This window comes from Pyrgilauda ruficollis, unplaced genomic scaffold, assembly GCF_017590135.1.
Source record: "Pyrgilauda ruficollis isolate IOZ18807 unplaced genomic scaffold, ASM1759013v1 scaffold15, whole genome shotgun sequence".
Lineage (NCBI taxonomy): Eukaryota > Metazoa > Chordata > Aves > Passeriformes > Passeridae > Pyrgilauda > Pyrgilauda ruficollis.
Window position 1 is genome coordinate 204,566 of NW_024513654.1, and position 13,975 is coordinate 218,540.

At 65.1% G+C, this 13,975-nt stretch overlaps 1 protein-coding gene across 2 annotated transcripts; it reads right to left on the reverse strand.

Moving 5' to 3' along the window:
- Positions 1–69: 69 nt before the first annotated feature.
- On the reverse strand, positions 70–13,959 carry USP2 (ubiquitin specific peptidase 2). 2 transcript variants are annotated; one of them, XM_041461605.1, is made up of 13 exons: positions 13,738–13,959; positions 9,368–10,122; positions 2,592–2,642; positions 2,234–2,357; positions 1,875–1,986; positions 1,684–1,794; positions 1,469–1,533; positions 1,275–1,378; positions 1,115–1,195; positions 923–1,001; positions 710–817; positions 388–508; positions 70–296 (listed from the first exon to the last, which is right to left on the reverse strand). In XM_041461605.1, exons 2-13 carry the CDS (start codon positions 10,079–10,081, stop codon positions 209–211), a joined length of 1,758 nt encoding a protein of 585 aa, XP_041317539.1. In that variant the 5' UTR covers positions 10,082–10,122; positions 13,738–13,959; the 3' UTR covers positions 70–208. The 2 variants fall into 2 exon arrangements, with proteins under 2 accessions (XP_041317539.1, XP_041317540.1); XM_041461606.1 differs by lacking the exons at positions 9,368–10,122; positions 13,738–13,959 and adding an exon at positions 5,119–6,277.
- Between the last annotated feature and the right edge of the window lie 16 nt (positions 13,960–13,975).

Consider the following 13,975-nt stretch of genomic DNA (forward strand, 5'->3'; position numbering starts at 1 on the left):
CCCTGTCCTGTCACGAGTCCCTCCTCAGTTTGGAGCTGGGATGTCCTTGCCCGGGCTCTGCTCCTGGCTGTCCCCAGCCTCCCTCTGCAGCCACCTCGGGGGTGTCTCCTCTTCGCCTCCCCCTTGCTCTGGGGGGGCTGAACGCCCGAACCCTGGCGGAGCCGGCTCTGAGGGGTGGCCCAGGGCTTCCCCAGGGAGGCAGGGCTGGCTACATGCGGGAGGACGGGCTGGCCAGCTCGTAGAAGAGCAGGTAGGCATCGCTGCTGCGCACGTGGCTCGAGGACATCGGGGTGACGCTGCAGAGAGGGCAAGGGGACAGCTGTGAGCGGCAGGGTTGGGATGCCCTGAGCAGGGGGTCCCTGCTCGCTTGTCCCACCCCAGGCTCACCGGGAGTCGTTGAAGGTGTGCCACTCGCTGGACACGGGGCTCTTGCAGTAGGCTGTGTAGTGTCCCCCCATGGTGGTGCCCGAGTGGTTGGAGACGGCGTAGAGGTTGTAAACGGCGTGGTCTGTGGGGAGCAGGGGTGCTGCTCAGCCCTGCTGCCCCGCAAAGTGCCAGCACAGAGCCCCCCACCATGCCAGCAGCTCCCGTGGATTCCATGCCTCCCACCCCTAACGCCTCTGCCCCCCACCAGCTGGGCACACGAGGAGCCCAGGAGTCCCCAGGAGCTCAGGGCTGGGATTAGAGGCATGCAGAGTTTGGGACTCACTGCAGCTCTGCGAGGCGAATTCCCGCAGGTCCAGGTCCTTCAGCGGGAAGTTGACGAAGGTGGTGAGTTTGCTGCTTCGTATCCTGGCCTCGGAGAAGCGCTTCAGGTCTGGAGGGTCACGTCAAGGGAGCCAAAGGGACAAAGGGGAGCCTGCAATAACCCATCTCTGCCCACCACCACAGCCCTGTCCCTTTCCCTCTGCCCGAAGGATACGAAGCACCAGGATCTTGGGGAACTTCTGGATGCTGAATTTTTTTGTGCATCTTGTCCTGGCTTTGCAGCGACAACACGTCTGTGGGAGAAAACAGCACAAACAGGAAGGTGATGGCACTGCCCACAGTCCTGGCAAGACAAGCACAGAGGGGAGGGGGCCCAGCCTGCCCCAGGGAGCCCCCTGCCCCATACCGGTTTCTCATCCCCATCCAGCACGTCCTCTTTGGTGAACAGCCGGAGGCAATCCATGAGCGTCACCTCCCCGTAGCTTTTCTGTGGGAGTACAATGATGGTTAGGGACAGGCAGCGTGGGACAGGCAGTGTGGGACAGGGATGGCTGGGCCTTCCTCACCTTGGGGATGGGCAGGGACAGGTCCCAGAAGGGGTCAAAGGCCGTGGAGCAGTAGCCACACTCGCTGCAGGTCAGAGAGCTCTTCAGCTGCCCAACAAAGAGGTCTGGTGGGGTGGGACAGAGCAGGGTGAGAGCCCTGATTTCCCCCTCAGTCCCAGCCCAGCCCTGTCCTCCCTTCCCCCAGCCCTGCTCACCGCTGATGCGGCTGTCCTCCCTCTCCTGGTACCTCCTCCACATCTGCCGGCTCTTCTCGTCGTCACTGCAAGGATGGGGACACAGCAGGCACTGAGCATGGCCTGGGGGACACCAGCCCCGCCACCCAGCCCAGAGGAACCTGTGAGGTCACTGTCCCTGGGCTGGCCTTGCGGGCAGTGGACTCTTCTGGGGCTTGTGCGGTGCCAGCACTTACGGGAGGTGATCCAGGGTGTCGGTGCTGGCCCGGGGCCGCACCAGCACACGGTTCACCTCGCTGTGCAGCCCGTCCAGCAGGAACCGCAGGAATTCCTGTGCATCCTGCTGGCTGCAAGACACGGGGCATGGCCAGTGAGAGGCGGCAGGGGGCTCAGCTCCCCCCACCACCCTGCAGCCACCCCCCCTTACTTGTAGCCGACGAAGCGTGGGGCGTATCTCTGGATCTGCGTCTTGAACTCGGAGGGGCTCACGCTCTCGTTGGGGGATGAGGTCCAGAGCAGCTGAATCAGCTTTGCAAACTCTGCAGGCAGAGAGGCAGGTCAGCAGAGGAGGTGGCACGGCCATGCCCCCATGGGGACAGCTCAGGGCCACACTCTGGGGTCTCACAGCCTCATCCTCCACTGGCTGGGCAGCCCAAGGAGGAGCATCGAGCTCTGGGTGGGGGTCCCGCAGCATGTGGGGTGTCGCAGAGATGTGCTGCAGGAATTGCTGCAGGAATTGCTGCAGGGAAGCCCCCGCAGTCAGCAGGGGCCAGGCTGGGCAGTTACCTGACATGAGCGCCGTGCGCATGCGGCTGTTGTTGTTGAGGTCCCGCAGGTACTGGTTCTGCAGGCAGTAATCCCGCAGCTCCTTGGTGTTGCTCAGGCACTGCAGGATGGAGTTCATGAAGCACTGGGGGAGGCAGAAGAGAAAACCATGGCAACGGGAAGCAGAGGGAGGCAGGCCGTGGCAGGGGGACACCTGGGCTGGGCACAGGACAGGGGAAGCTTCTCCCCAGGCAGCGCCGTGGGGAGAGGGGTGCAGGGAACTGCCAGGGTGGGGTGTTGGGGGTGAGGTGAAAGGACAGGGCTCCCCCTGCCCCACAGATGTGCCCGGTGTGAGCCACAGGGCTGGGGACACACTCACCGTGTTGCCGAGGTTCCGCAGGCCGGTCAGCCCCTGCACGGCCTTGGAGCTCTGCAGAGAGAGGGAACAGTGCTGGGAGGGTGACGGGCTGGCCATGCCTGTGGGCAGCCCAGCGAGGCCATGGTGCCACAAGTCCTGCCCGTGGAGCAGACCCTCAGGTGCAAGGAGAGGCCCCATCCCGCTGTGACATCATGGGCAGAGCCAGCACCGAGCAGCTCTCTGGGCAAGGGCCTGGTGAGAAACCATGGCTGGCCTGCCCTGTCCTGCTGGCCCAGGACTATGCACAGGGCTCAAAGTTCTCCCTGCCTGGCAACGCTTTTGCCCCATGCCCTGGATTGCAGGTCAGGCTGCCTCCCCTGGGGACACTGGGGCATGGCAGTGCCCTGTGCCTGCCACATGCTGCAGGAGGAGCACAGTGCCCTGTCACTGCCTGCCTGCCTCATGCCAGGTGTCCATCCCCTCCAGGACACCCTGCACAAGCGCAGCCCAGGCTTTGGCACAGCTGTCTTGCAGGATAAAGTCCACCTGGGAAAGTGCAAGCCCAGCCCTGTGACAGCCAGCCCAGGGAACAGGGCTGTGTGCCCAGTGGTGCCTTCCCAGCCCTGGCTGTGCTGCACCTGTGCCATGGGGTGGCAATTCCAGGTGCTCCCTGAGCTGGGAAAAGCAAAGATGGGCACAGGCAGCTGGATGCTGGGGCTGGGAATCATCATCACTCTTTGCTGGAGAGACCAAGAGCACAGAGGGGTTTAGGGGTGCCATCACCAGGGGGATGCAGGACAGGATGCTGGTGGGGGGCACCGGTGGGAGCCCAGGGGTCCTGCTCCCAGCCCTGCACTGGGGAGCAGCAGGATGAGCCTCCCCGAGCAGGGTGGGGGTCTGACAGGGCCTGCAGGGGCACACTGCTGATGGTGCTTCCCCAGATGCCTAGGATTTAAGGATCCTCAGGCAAACACCCCAGCTGCCCACCTGAGGCTTGAGGAGGAGGAGAGGAGGCGAGAGGAGGGGAGGGGGCCCAGCAGCTCTGAAATAGCAGCAGCTGGTGTGTGTGTGGGAGGTGCTGAGCACCCAGCCCTGACAGCAGCCCAAAATAACCCAGATCCAGTTACACATGCTCCTTAGCGACGGCGCAGGCATCACCCACCACGGCAGGGACCAGCCCCAGCGGGGACCTGGCCGCCCTGCGTGGGCACACGCGGCTCTGCCGGACTGACCAGCTGCCCTCTGTGCCATGGGGTGCCCCCACAGTGCCCAGAGCACAGGGGTGTCCCCAGATGTGGCTGCCCATGGCTGTCAGTGCCAGGGGGTTGCTGTCCAAAAGTGCCAGGTGCCTTCTTGGGCTGGGGGCAGGCTCAGTTGGGCACAGGGTGCCAGGAGGATGTGACAGGTCAGTGCCATGCCACGGCTGGAGGAGCTGGCCTGGCTCTGGTCCCTGAGCAGATGGCAGTGGGAGAGGTGAGCCTGTGTCCCAACAGCCTACATCCATTCCTTGGAGGATCTGAGCCCCAAGGCTCTGCTCTACTACCCCAGGGAAGGTCACGGTGCCAGCGGTGAGCAGCACCCCCCAGGAGCTGCCCCAGTGTGCTCCAGCCATCCCCACCAGGACATGCTTGTCCAGTTGCCCTGGTTGGGCAGCTCCTGCCGTGTGCCAGGAGGGACCGGCCAGTCCTGCCCATGTGGGTTCAAACGTCCCCACAGATCCTGCATTCCACCACAGCCAGCTCCCAGGCTGTCCTCCCAGAGCCTGGAACAACCCCAGGGGAGGGCTGGGGCTGAGGAGGGGGTGTCAGGTGCTCCCCTAGCGTGGCACAAGCCCTGTGTGCACCGAGGTGTTATTTCCCCCTCTGGATTTCCCTCCCCTGGGTGACTCAACTCCAGCTAATCCCCCTCTCCCATACAGGGCTTTATCTAGGACACGACATGCTCAGAGGCGGTGAAGGAGAGCTGGCTCACGCGGCGCGGCTGGGGACTTCCCGAGGCTGCACCGCAGGACGGGGACAAGGGACAGGCGATGGGGACAAGGGACAAGATCCTGACCATCCTGCCCCATCCAGCTCCACATGCCAGGAGCCTGTTGGGGCAGCAGGAGAACCAGAGCAGCCAGACTTACATAAGTGCTCAGACCTTGCCCTCCTTGCCCCTTGCTCTGCCATCCCTGCAGGAGAGATATGTCCCGGCACTGTGGCTCTGGGGACAGCCAAGTTCACTCCCATGGCACTGCCAAGGGACTCAGAGTGGCCAGCAGACCCTTCCTTGTGGTGGGACACGAGGACCTGGCCAAGGTCACCGCAAGGGCAGGGCTGGGAGAGGAACCCAGGTGTCCTGACACGTGCAGTTCACCTGCTCCCTGCCATCCTGTGGGACACCGGGACACGCCGTCCCCACGGGCAGCTGGGAGGGCACCCACCCCCAAGCACCCCATCCTCGGGCACGGGGATGGCACTGGGCACTCCACGCTCCCCAGGGTGGGCAGGGGGTGCTCCCTTCTCTGCCCCCAAGCCGGGGGGTGGGGGCTGCGGGCATCTCGTACCTTGGTCTTGTTGAGGACGAGCCCGACGAAGGTGGAGACCAGCAGGGACCCTGGCATGGAGGTGCGGGGCCGCAGGTCCTTGTGAAGGTCGGGCAGCGCGGGGGGCTCCTCGGGCAGCGTCACCGTGTAGGAGTCCCTCATGGTGGCCCCGGCGGGCACCGCAGGACGGCGGGGAGCAGCCGCGGGCAGGGGGAAGCCAGGGGACACCGGCCGGGCTGCCCTCACCCGGGGTCGGCTGCAGCCGGGGGCGCGGGGTCAGGCGCGGAGCCCCCCGTGCTGGGCGTGCGGGGCCGGAGCCGGTGCCGGCTGCGGGGCTGACGGCACCTGAGCGGCTCTGACATCAAATGGGTGGAGAGGCGGCAGCCGGGCTCGGTGACGGCTCGGTGACGGCTCGGTGACGGCCAGCCCCCGCGCACCGCGTGGTACAGAGCGCCGGGAGCCAGGGGGGCCCGCGAGGGGCGGCTCTGCCCCGGGGACACGCTCCGGAACGGGGCGGCGACACCGCCTCGGCTCCGGAGGGCTGCGGGGGGCAGCGGTGCCCCTTCAGCATCGCTCTCAGCGGGGCTCTCCGCGCTCTCGTACCCCGACACCGGCACCGTGCGCGCACCGCGGGGGCAACGGGGAATTGGGGAGAGGCGGCAGTCGGAGGAGAGCCTGCCCCCCCCAGAGCTCCCCCCTGCTCGCAGCTCGGCGTGCCCAGGGCTGGTGGCACCGGCAGTCCGGCACCGGGCACGCTGTGCTCCGGGCAGGCACTGGGCAGGGAGCAGGGCTCCCCAGCTGGGGGTCACTCGCCAAAATTGCCTTGGTAAAAGTGGGACGGTCCCACAGCGCGTGGGTGCAGGGGGTGCCTGTATCCAGAGAGGGGCTGTGGGCTGCCAGACAGGGTTGTGGGGCTCCCGGGCATGTGCCTTTCCTGCAGTGTCAATGCCAGGTTCCCAGGCAGTGACATTTTGGGGGAACCCCCCTCTTTGGGGGATGCATTAGCGCTGAGCTCAGAGGATATTTCAGTGCCTTGCGCTGGGGAAAAAACTCCCCGCAATTCCTACGTGGAGCAAAGACCCCACCTGGTGTCTCCCCTCGGTAAACTGAGGCACGGCACGGGCAGGGCTCCAACTCTTCTCCTGCAGCAAGGGCAGATGCGGAGACTGGCAGGGAGCCCGGGTGTCCTGCGTCCTAGTCCTGCGTCTCCCGCTGCTTCACCCCTCTGACCGCGGCAGGACGAGCGCCGGAGCCCTGCGCCTGCTGTGCGTGCCCAGGTGTTTCTCTGCCTGCTCAGGGAAATTTCCACGGGCAGCCAGGGCAGGGAGTGCGGCTGGGCTGCTCTGACAGAGCCACAGCCTCCAACCTCACCGAGAGGGCTCTAATCAGAGCCTCCTTTGCTCCTCTGGAGCCCCCAAAACACCTTCATCCAGAGGCAGGGGCTGCTGAATCCTGCTGGCTGCAGATGCAGCCTCTCTGTCAAGCAGCGCTCGGCACAGCCAGCGGAGGGGCTGGCTGGGGACGGAGGGAGGGGAGGGAGGAAGGGAGGGAGACTATTTTTGGCACCAGCAAAAATATCTGAGGAGGCATCTTGCAGCGTTATTCATCTGCAGGGCTCTTTTGCATCACAACGGGAGGGCTGTCGTAACCGGGGCCTGCGCGTGCTCACACGTGTGTACATGTACACACCCCGCGCTGTGTACGGCGTACACACACGGGGACACGGTGTGCACGCCGGGGCACACACCCTACTGCCCCGCCTGGGTGCCCTGCCATGCCCAGGGACACAGCCTGGGCCTCCAGGCTGTGGCACAGCTCCCCAAAATCCAGGGCTCCTGCCACCTGGCCTGTCAGCATCGGTGGGTACCGCGGGGGCAGGATGGGCACAGCCAGCCCCGAGCGCTGTGCAGGGAGCTGGGGCAGCTCTCCCCACGGGGATGCACCGTGCTGGCTGAGCTGGTTCCATGGCAAGAGGGCGGATCAGCCACATCCCGTGTTGAACCTCGTGCCCTGGTGACATCGAACGCCCCGGGCCAAGGACCAAATTCCCCTCCAGCCAGAGAGCAGCACGCAGGCTCTGAGGGTGAGAGAAGGGGACACCCGGTGGGATGGCATCACCCAGAGCAGGTCCCTGCCCTCAGCTGGCCCCTCTGCAGCAGTGACCTTCTGCCGCGGGCAGAGGTTGCCACAGGCCCGCTTGGCACCGCGGCAGCAGGCAGGGCCAGCCAGCGCTGGCTGCGGGCCAGGGACGTCAGCTGCTCAGGATGGGACTGCGGAGAGCTGCCGGCGGTTTTGTGGGTGGCCCTGGCCTTCTGACCCTATGTACACCCGAGGTGGTTAATGGGCCGGCACAGCTCCAGTCCTGCCCCTCACCAGACTGCCCTTCCCAGGAGCCAGCATGGCCCTGAAGCTCTGCAGGCACAGCCCCCTGCTGAAATCGCACCTTCACACACCTCCCTTTGCCTACAGGGTAAACTGAGGCACGAAGTGATGGTGAGGATAGGGACACATGGAGACACCCTCACTCCTGACTGCAGACCCCTCTGGATGGCGGTTTCTGTGGCGCAGTGGCAGAAGGCAGAGGTGGAAAAAGGGATGGGAGGAGGCATGGGGCCAGCCCCGCTGTGGCCTGGCTGCGTCAGGAGCGGGTGCTGCTGACACTGCCCTCGGGGCTGGGCAATGGGGCAGAACGGATGGCAGCTCCGGGGCTGCAGCCTGCGCTTGTTTCCGGCATCTGGCACTGCCGCAGGCACCCAATTCTGGTTTATGATCGGGACATTTGCTTCCCGGCTTGGGAAAGGGAGGGAATAAACCACAGCAGTGGAAAATAGCAGGTGTGCCCATCAAAGCACCGAGGAAACCTAAGCCAGTGTCACTGACCCGGCCTGCCCTGGCATGGGTGTCTGTCCCAGCACCCTTTGCCACCTTTGCCACACATCAGCCTAGGCTGTGTTCACGTGCAGACTGTGGGCTGGGACTTGCACAGTCCCTGCTGCCCCACAGGCACCCCATGGGAGCAGGCTGGCACTCCACACAGCACTGTGTGGGCACATGGAGTGGGGACCCTGCAGTGGCAGTGTCGGCTTTAGTGGGAGCCAGTGGCTGCAGCAGCTGCTGGATCCCCCCTTGGTGCCCCCCAGTAGGGCCTGGTGTGGGAGGGGGAGGCAGGAATTCCCTTCCACAGCACTGATCCTCCACTCCCCTGACTCCCCAGCCCACTCCCTCACCCCAGGACTGGGGGCCAGGCATGAGGCAGGTGGGCACAAGGGGTTCCACACCACGGCAGGGCACTGCTGAAGGTGGTTTGTGGGGAAAGGCACTGGGGAAGGGGCACAGGGAGGGAAGTCGGGGCACTGGCTTCAAAGGGAAAAATTGCTGGGGGATTCTTTTCTGCTTCCCTGTGAGCCAGACAGGACTTCTTGTGGTTTGGCAGATGGCAGTGGGACAGAGACGCAGGCAAGCAAAGGGCAGGTCTGACCATGGGGGAATGGAGGGTGACTGGAAAGACAGCGGGAGACAATGCAGGCAGAGCCTGGCCAGATCTTGGAAGGAAACCTGAGTGGAAAATTACCAGGCTGCTCCCCTGCACGGGCTGAGTGTGTGGTGCCTGCTCCCAGCTCGGGCTGGGGCTCTGGGGACGCTGCAGCACCGACAGGAACATGGGGCACCGAGTACCTGCCACCATGTGTGGTGCTACCCAGAGCAGGAGTGCCATGGGGAACCCCCTGCTGCCACACAGGCTGGGGCACAGGGCCCCAAACTGGCAGCAGTGGATGGTGCCAGGGAACTGGCATCGCTGGGCACCGAGTCACTGTGGCAGAGCCAGCACCAGCCAAACCAGCTGTGCCAGCAGGATGAGTGCCCAGCCTGCTCATGTCACCTTCCCTATCTGGGATGAGGCAGCAGGAAATCCTCGTCAGCCCCACATGGGGCCAGAGCCATCACCTGCTATCACATGCACGCAGAAAGTGCAGCGGGCACAATCCTGGGCACAGGCTGATCCTCCTCCTTGGGGAGCGTGCCCTGTAAGCACAGCCCCTCAGAGGACACCCTCCCGCCCGCACACGGCTGCCTCAGCAGCTCCAGCAGGGACTGCTGCGCCAGCAAAGGCATCTCAGAGGGTCACACGCAGAAACTGAGGCATGGAGCAGCACACTCAAGTTCCCAGGCAGAGCACGGCTTCCTCGGGCTCCTCAGCTCACCACAAGCACGGCCCACATCCCCCCCACCCAAGCACAGCTGTCCCCCACCCCCAGGCAGCCCCGCATACCGTGGGGTCCTGGGAGGACACGTCGCAGTGCTCATCGCTCCTCTCGCAGGGCTGGCTGCCACAGCGGGTGCCCGACGGTGGCAGGGTGGCCTGAGAGGGGCTGAGGTGGCCGGTGGAGAGGCTGCCGTGGTGGCTTTTCCTCCCGTAGCTCTCCAGGTAGCCACGGACATAATCGGAGTGGGTGGCAGCCTGGTAGAGACCCTGCAGGTTGCCGAGCTCCGGCCGGGCGCGGGTGCTGAGCGCGCCGGCCGCGGGCAGGTAGGTGCTGTCTGAGGTGTGCAGCCCCGAGAACTCCCGCGCCAGGTCCGAGTGGCTGATGGATTTGTGGCGGCTGAGGGGCGCTGAGGAGGGCAGGTAGCCCGTGGGGCTGCCGGGGGTACCGGAGAAGGTGTAGCAGGCACCTCCGCTGAGCCCGGCGCCGGGCGGCCGCGGCTGCGTGCGGAGGTACGAGGGGCTCAGGCGGATGCTGGGGTCGGGGTACAGCCGGCCGCTGTCATAGCCACTGGTTGGGGACAGCCCCCCAGCGTGGTGGTAGCGGGGGGAGGGCAGGTAGCTGGCTTTGAAGCCGATTTTGTCGCTGTCTGCGTAGGCGGTGGACAGGGTGGATCCATAGGAGCTGTAGGAGCTGTAGCCGCTGGGCACTTTGCTGTAGGTGCTCTCGGCGTAGCGGGAGGAGTCCACGTATCGCTTCAGGGTGGAGGAGAGCTGGGACATGCTGCAGGCTGGGGCTCAGCAGGCTGTCCTGGAGGCATCGGCTGCAAGGGAAGAGTCCAGGGATCAGTTCCACAGGCCCTGCTCAGCACAACAGGGCACCCAGCAGCTCCCACCCAGCACCTCCTGCCTCCCCTGGAGATCCTGGGAGACAGAGGAGATCCAGAGGCTGTTGGTGACAGTGTGGCCATGGCTCCTGCCACCTGCCAGCCTTCCGGGAGAGCCTGGAACAGCAGGACCCGGCTGGCACTGCCACCCCCATGCCCCCAGGCACCTCAAACCACAGAAGGGAGCCCCAGGGCACAGCCAGGTGCACCCAGCATCCCCATAGTCACCAAGGAACTGCAGCAGTCACATCTGCCCTAACCCTGGCATCCCTGCCACACCACCCCATGGTTGTCCCACTCTTGGGGCTAGAAACACATCCCCAGTGTCTCCTCCAGGTGGGAGACAGTGGCCTGGTCACAGGATGATGCCCAGGCCCAGCTCTGGCTGAGACAGGCAGCTGGGATGGGCCAATCCAGCCAGACCAGCACCTTCCCCTGGTTACTCACAGGGAGTGCTGGGGTTTGGCAAAGGGCTGGCGTTTCAGTGAGAGGGAAACTGAGGCAAGGCCAGCATCTGAGCAGCTTTCCCATCTCCCTGCCATGGCTGTGCCCCGTGTGCCCCCATCAGTAACTCAAGCCGAGTGTCCTCCTGGTGAGGTGGCCGCTGTGCCCCTGCCAGCCAGGCAGAGCCAGCACTCGGTCCCCACAGAAAGCTGGTGGCTCCTGCACAGGGCAGGAGAGGAGCACACAGAGACAGGGATAGAGGCCCCCAGAGCACTCACAGAGCCAACCCGGAGCAGGGACAGGTCAGTGTGGCAGCCAGCAGTCCCCAAACACAGGCTGTCAGGAGCTGGAGGAGAATTTGCCCTCAGCACCCCGGCTGGCAGGCTGATGGCTGGATCCCTACCTGTGCTGAGGCTGTGGGTGGCACTAGGGCAGGCAGGACCCAGCCGAGCTCCTCTGCCCTGGTGCTGCCGGTGCTCAGCTCCCGGGGTGACTGGTGTCCCTTCCCTGGCAGGACAGTGGCTCATGTGGCTCGGAGAGTCTCCAGTCACCCGGGAGATGACCCTGATTCAAAGGCTTTTCCCAGCCCAGCCGGGGCGGGCTCTGGCCCGGCTCCAAGCCAGGAGGTGCCGGAGTCTGTGCCTGGCCCGTCCCTTGCAGCACCGAGGGTGCACCCGGGCTTGGGGACGGGCGCTGGATCGCGGCACGAGGAGCCACCGCGGGTCACTGCCAGCCTGGCCCTGGGGGGACACAGCCTCCTGCTCAGAGCCCCGCAGGCTCAGGGTGGAAACGCCCCGGGAACGCTTCTAGGAGGGGGTGGTGAGAGACAGCAGGCAGCCCCCGTGGGCTCCTGGAGGGCAGCCTGGCTTTGCAGCCAGCCGGCTGCATCCCGGGAGCTGCTTTAACTGCCCAGGGAACAGCCATCCCACCGCGGAGAGGGAAATATTTACAAGCAGCAACGAGGTGGAGCGCACAGACCTGTTTGGGGACGGAGGCTGAAGGGTGAATAATCTGCTCCCGGGCAAGGGCGCCACGAAACACCCGGCTTGGCTCTTCCCAGCCTGGCTGCGGCCGCCCCTCACCGGGAGCGGGGCTCTGCCAGTCAGGATTTGACATGGACAGTGGGGAATTTCGCTCACAGGGAGTGGGACCCCAGCCAAGAGACTGGCATTCGAGTGCCAGGATGGGAGTGACAGAGCCCCTGGGCTCCCAGGGAGCACATGCCTGGCTGCCTGCCCTGCTGGGGCACGGAGCAGCCTGGCACAGAGGCTGCCCCTGCTCCCCATCCTCCTCGCCAGCAGAGATGATCTTGGCTTGGAACAGTGCCAGGACAGCCCCACGCCATCATCCCCTGCCAGGTGCCCACGCTCTCTCCTGGCACCAGCAGCATCACGAGAGCACCAGTTTGGGAAGAGGAGGGCAGCAGGAGCTCCTGGCAGCAGGACAGGTCTCCACAGGGCAGCACCTGCCCTGGGGATGCAGAGCAGCCGATGGAGGGATGCAGGGTCAGGAGCGGCACCGGCCCCAGACACGGGAGCTATCCCTTCCTTGGGAAGAGAGGCCTTACCATGGAGGAATGTCACATCTGCCAGGCTTGCCTGTGCTTCCAAGTCCCCATGTCACATCCGAGCAGACCCCAGGGCGGCGGGAGAGCGGAGCGTGGCAGGAGCCAGAGGAGCTGAGGGGGTGTGAGAAAACCCCGGTTCCTCCCAGCGCTTCCTGGGCTGCTGGCCCCTCCCTACCCGTCATTGTGCTGAGCTTTCCTGCTGCCTGGCAAAGCCCTGGGGCCGGCACGGCTGAGTCAGGCCTCCTGCACCCTCATCATCCTCCCGGGGTGTCAGGGGAAGCTGAGGCACAGGAATGTCCGGTCTGCGCTCACGGGGCCAGACAGGAGCGGTGCCACCACATGGGAGAGGGACACCACGGGGCTGTTTGAGACACTGGGCAGTCCTGCCCTGGCCTTCCCTGGGAATCACAGCTCAAAGTGAGGAGGCAAAACCTTCACTCTGGAGGCAGAGAAGCAGAGCCCTGCTCTGTCCCCAGTTGCTGTCCTGCCCGTGCCCAGTGGCAGGTGTCCCCTCTGTCCTGCCCGTGCCTGGTGGCAGCTGTCCCCCTCGGTGGCCACGGAGCCCCAGAGCGGGCTCGGCTCAGCTTACACAGCGCTGGCTCCATCCAAGGTGTCACAGCACAGCTGCTTCTCGCTTACGCAGGCTTGGAGCTGTGTCCCCTGTCCCCTGAGACACAATGTCCCAGCCTGGAGGTTACGTGGGAGCTCCCAGGACTCTGCCGTGGTAGAGGCACAGAGAGGACCCTGTGTGAGGCACTTTGCACGCTTCAGGGTACAAGTGCTTTGGGGTTGAGGGCTCTGTGTCCAGCTGAGTGGGGTGGGACAGCCTCCTGCCCATTCCCCAAGGGAAACAAGGCACAGAATCCTCCAGGTATCCATTTCCCTCTAGAAAGGGTGATCCAGAGCAGCCCTGGGGGAAATGTGCCACAAATCGTTTACTCCCTGGAAGGGACTGGAGTGACCCTTGTTGACAGATGGGCACTGCAGTGCCTCTGTCACAGCCCAGCTCCTGAGTTGCCCCCAACCACTCCCACCCCCCAAAGTGACAGGCCCTGCCCAAGGTGACTCACCCAGCCGGGGCCAGCCTGGCCAGGGCCCTTCTTCTGCCGGCCCTGGGCCTGAGAACCCCCCCAAGCTCACCCCACACGGCCGGGAGTCACTGCCCTGGCCCCGCTCTGTGCTGCTGACACATCCCCACCCTGCTGCAGAACCTGCTGCTCGCTGCTCCTGGGCCACCCCCCGGGCACCAAAACCCCAAACCCACCGGGGACCCTGACGTAAGACCCAGGGCATGAGTTACTGCTTTGAGGTCTGTGGGTGGCAAAAAAAAAGAAGGGACCCTCGGGCAGGTGCTCTGCCCACACCGGGGGACAAGGAGAGTGCCAGGGAGGGCTCAAAGCCAGGATTTTGTGTGTGAACTCGGAGCTTTCTCCCTGGAGAGAAACCTCTCCCCCGTGGTGTTATCCAGCTGAAGGAAGAGTGGGACAGTTTTGTCTGTCTCCGTGTCCCCTTCCCGGGGCGGTGTCCCCACCTGCACTCACCTGCATGTGGCGCGGGTGGCCGATGGCTGCTCAGGGCACGGCGAGGGGCGACCAGCCAGGCATTCGGTGATGCCCTCGGGGCTGATCCTGCCTCCTTGGGGAGCTTCCCCCGGCACCGGAGATGGGCGATGTGGAGATGGGCAGCAGCCGAGCCCGTCTCAGGGGACAGGACACCCCCGGCTCAGCCCCTCCACCCTGGGAGGGAACGCAGTGGCCGGAGGGGGCCGAGCCCGAGGGC

Coding starts and splice junctions, on each gene's coding strand:
- USP2 (XM_041461605.1), bottom strand. CDS start 10,081: ATGTCCCAGCTCTCCTCCACCCTGAAGCGATACGTGGACTCCTCCCGC. Junction 1,196..1,274: donor TGTCCCTGCCCATCCCCAAG/GTGAGGAAGGCC, acceptor GTACTCCCACAG/AAAAGCTACGGGGAGGTGAC. Junction 509..709: donor ATTCGCCTCGCAGAGCTGCA/GTGAGTCCCAAA, acceptor TGCTCCCCACAG/ACCACGCCGTTTACAACCTC.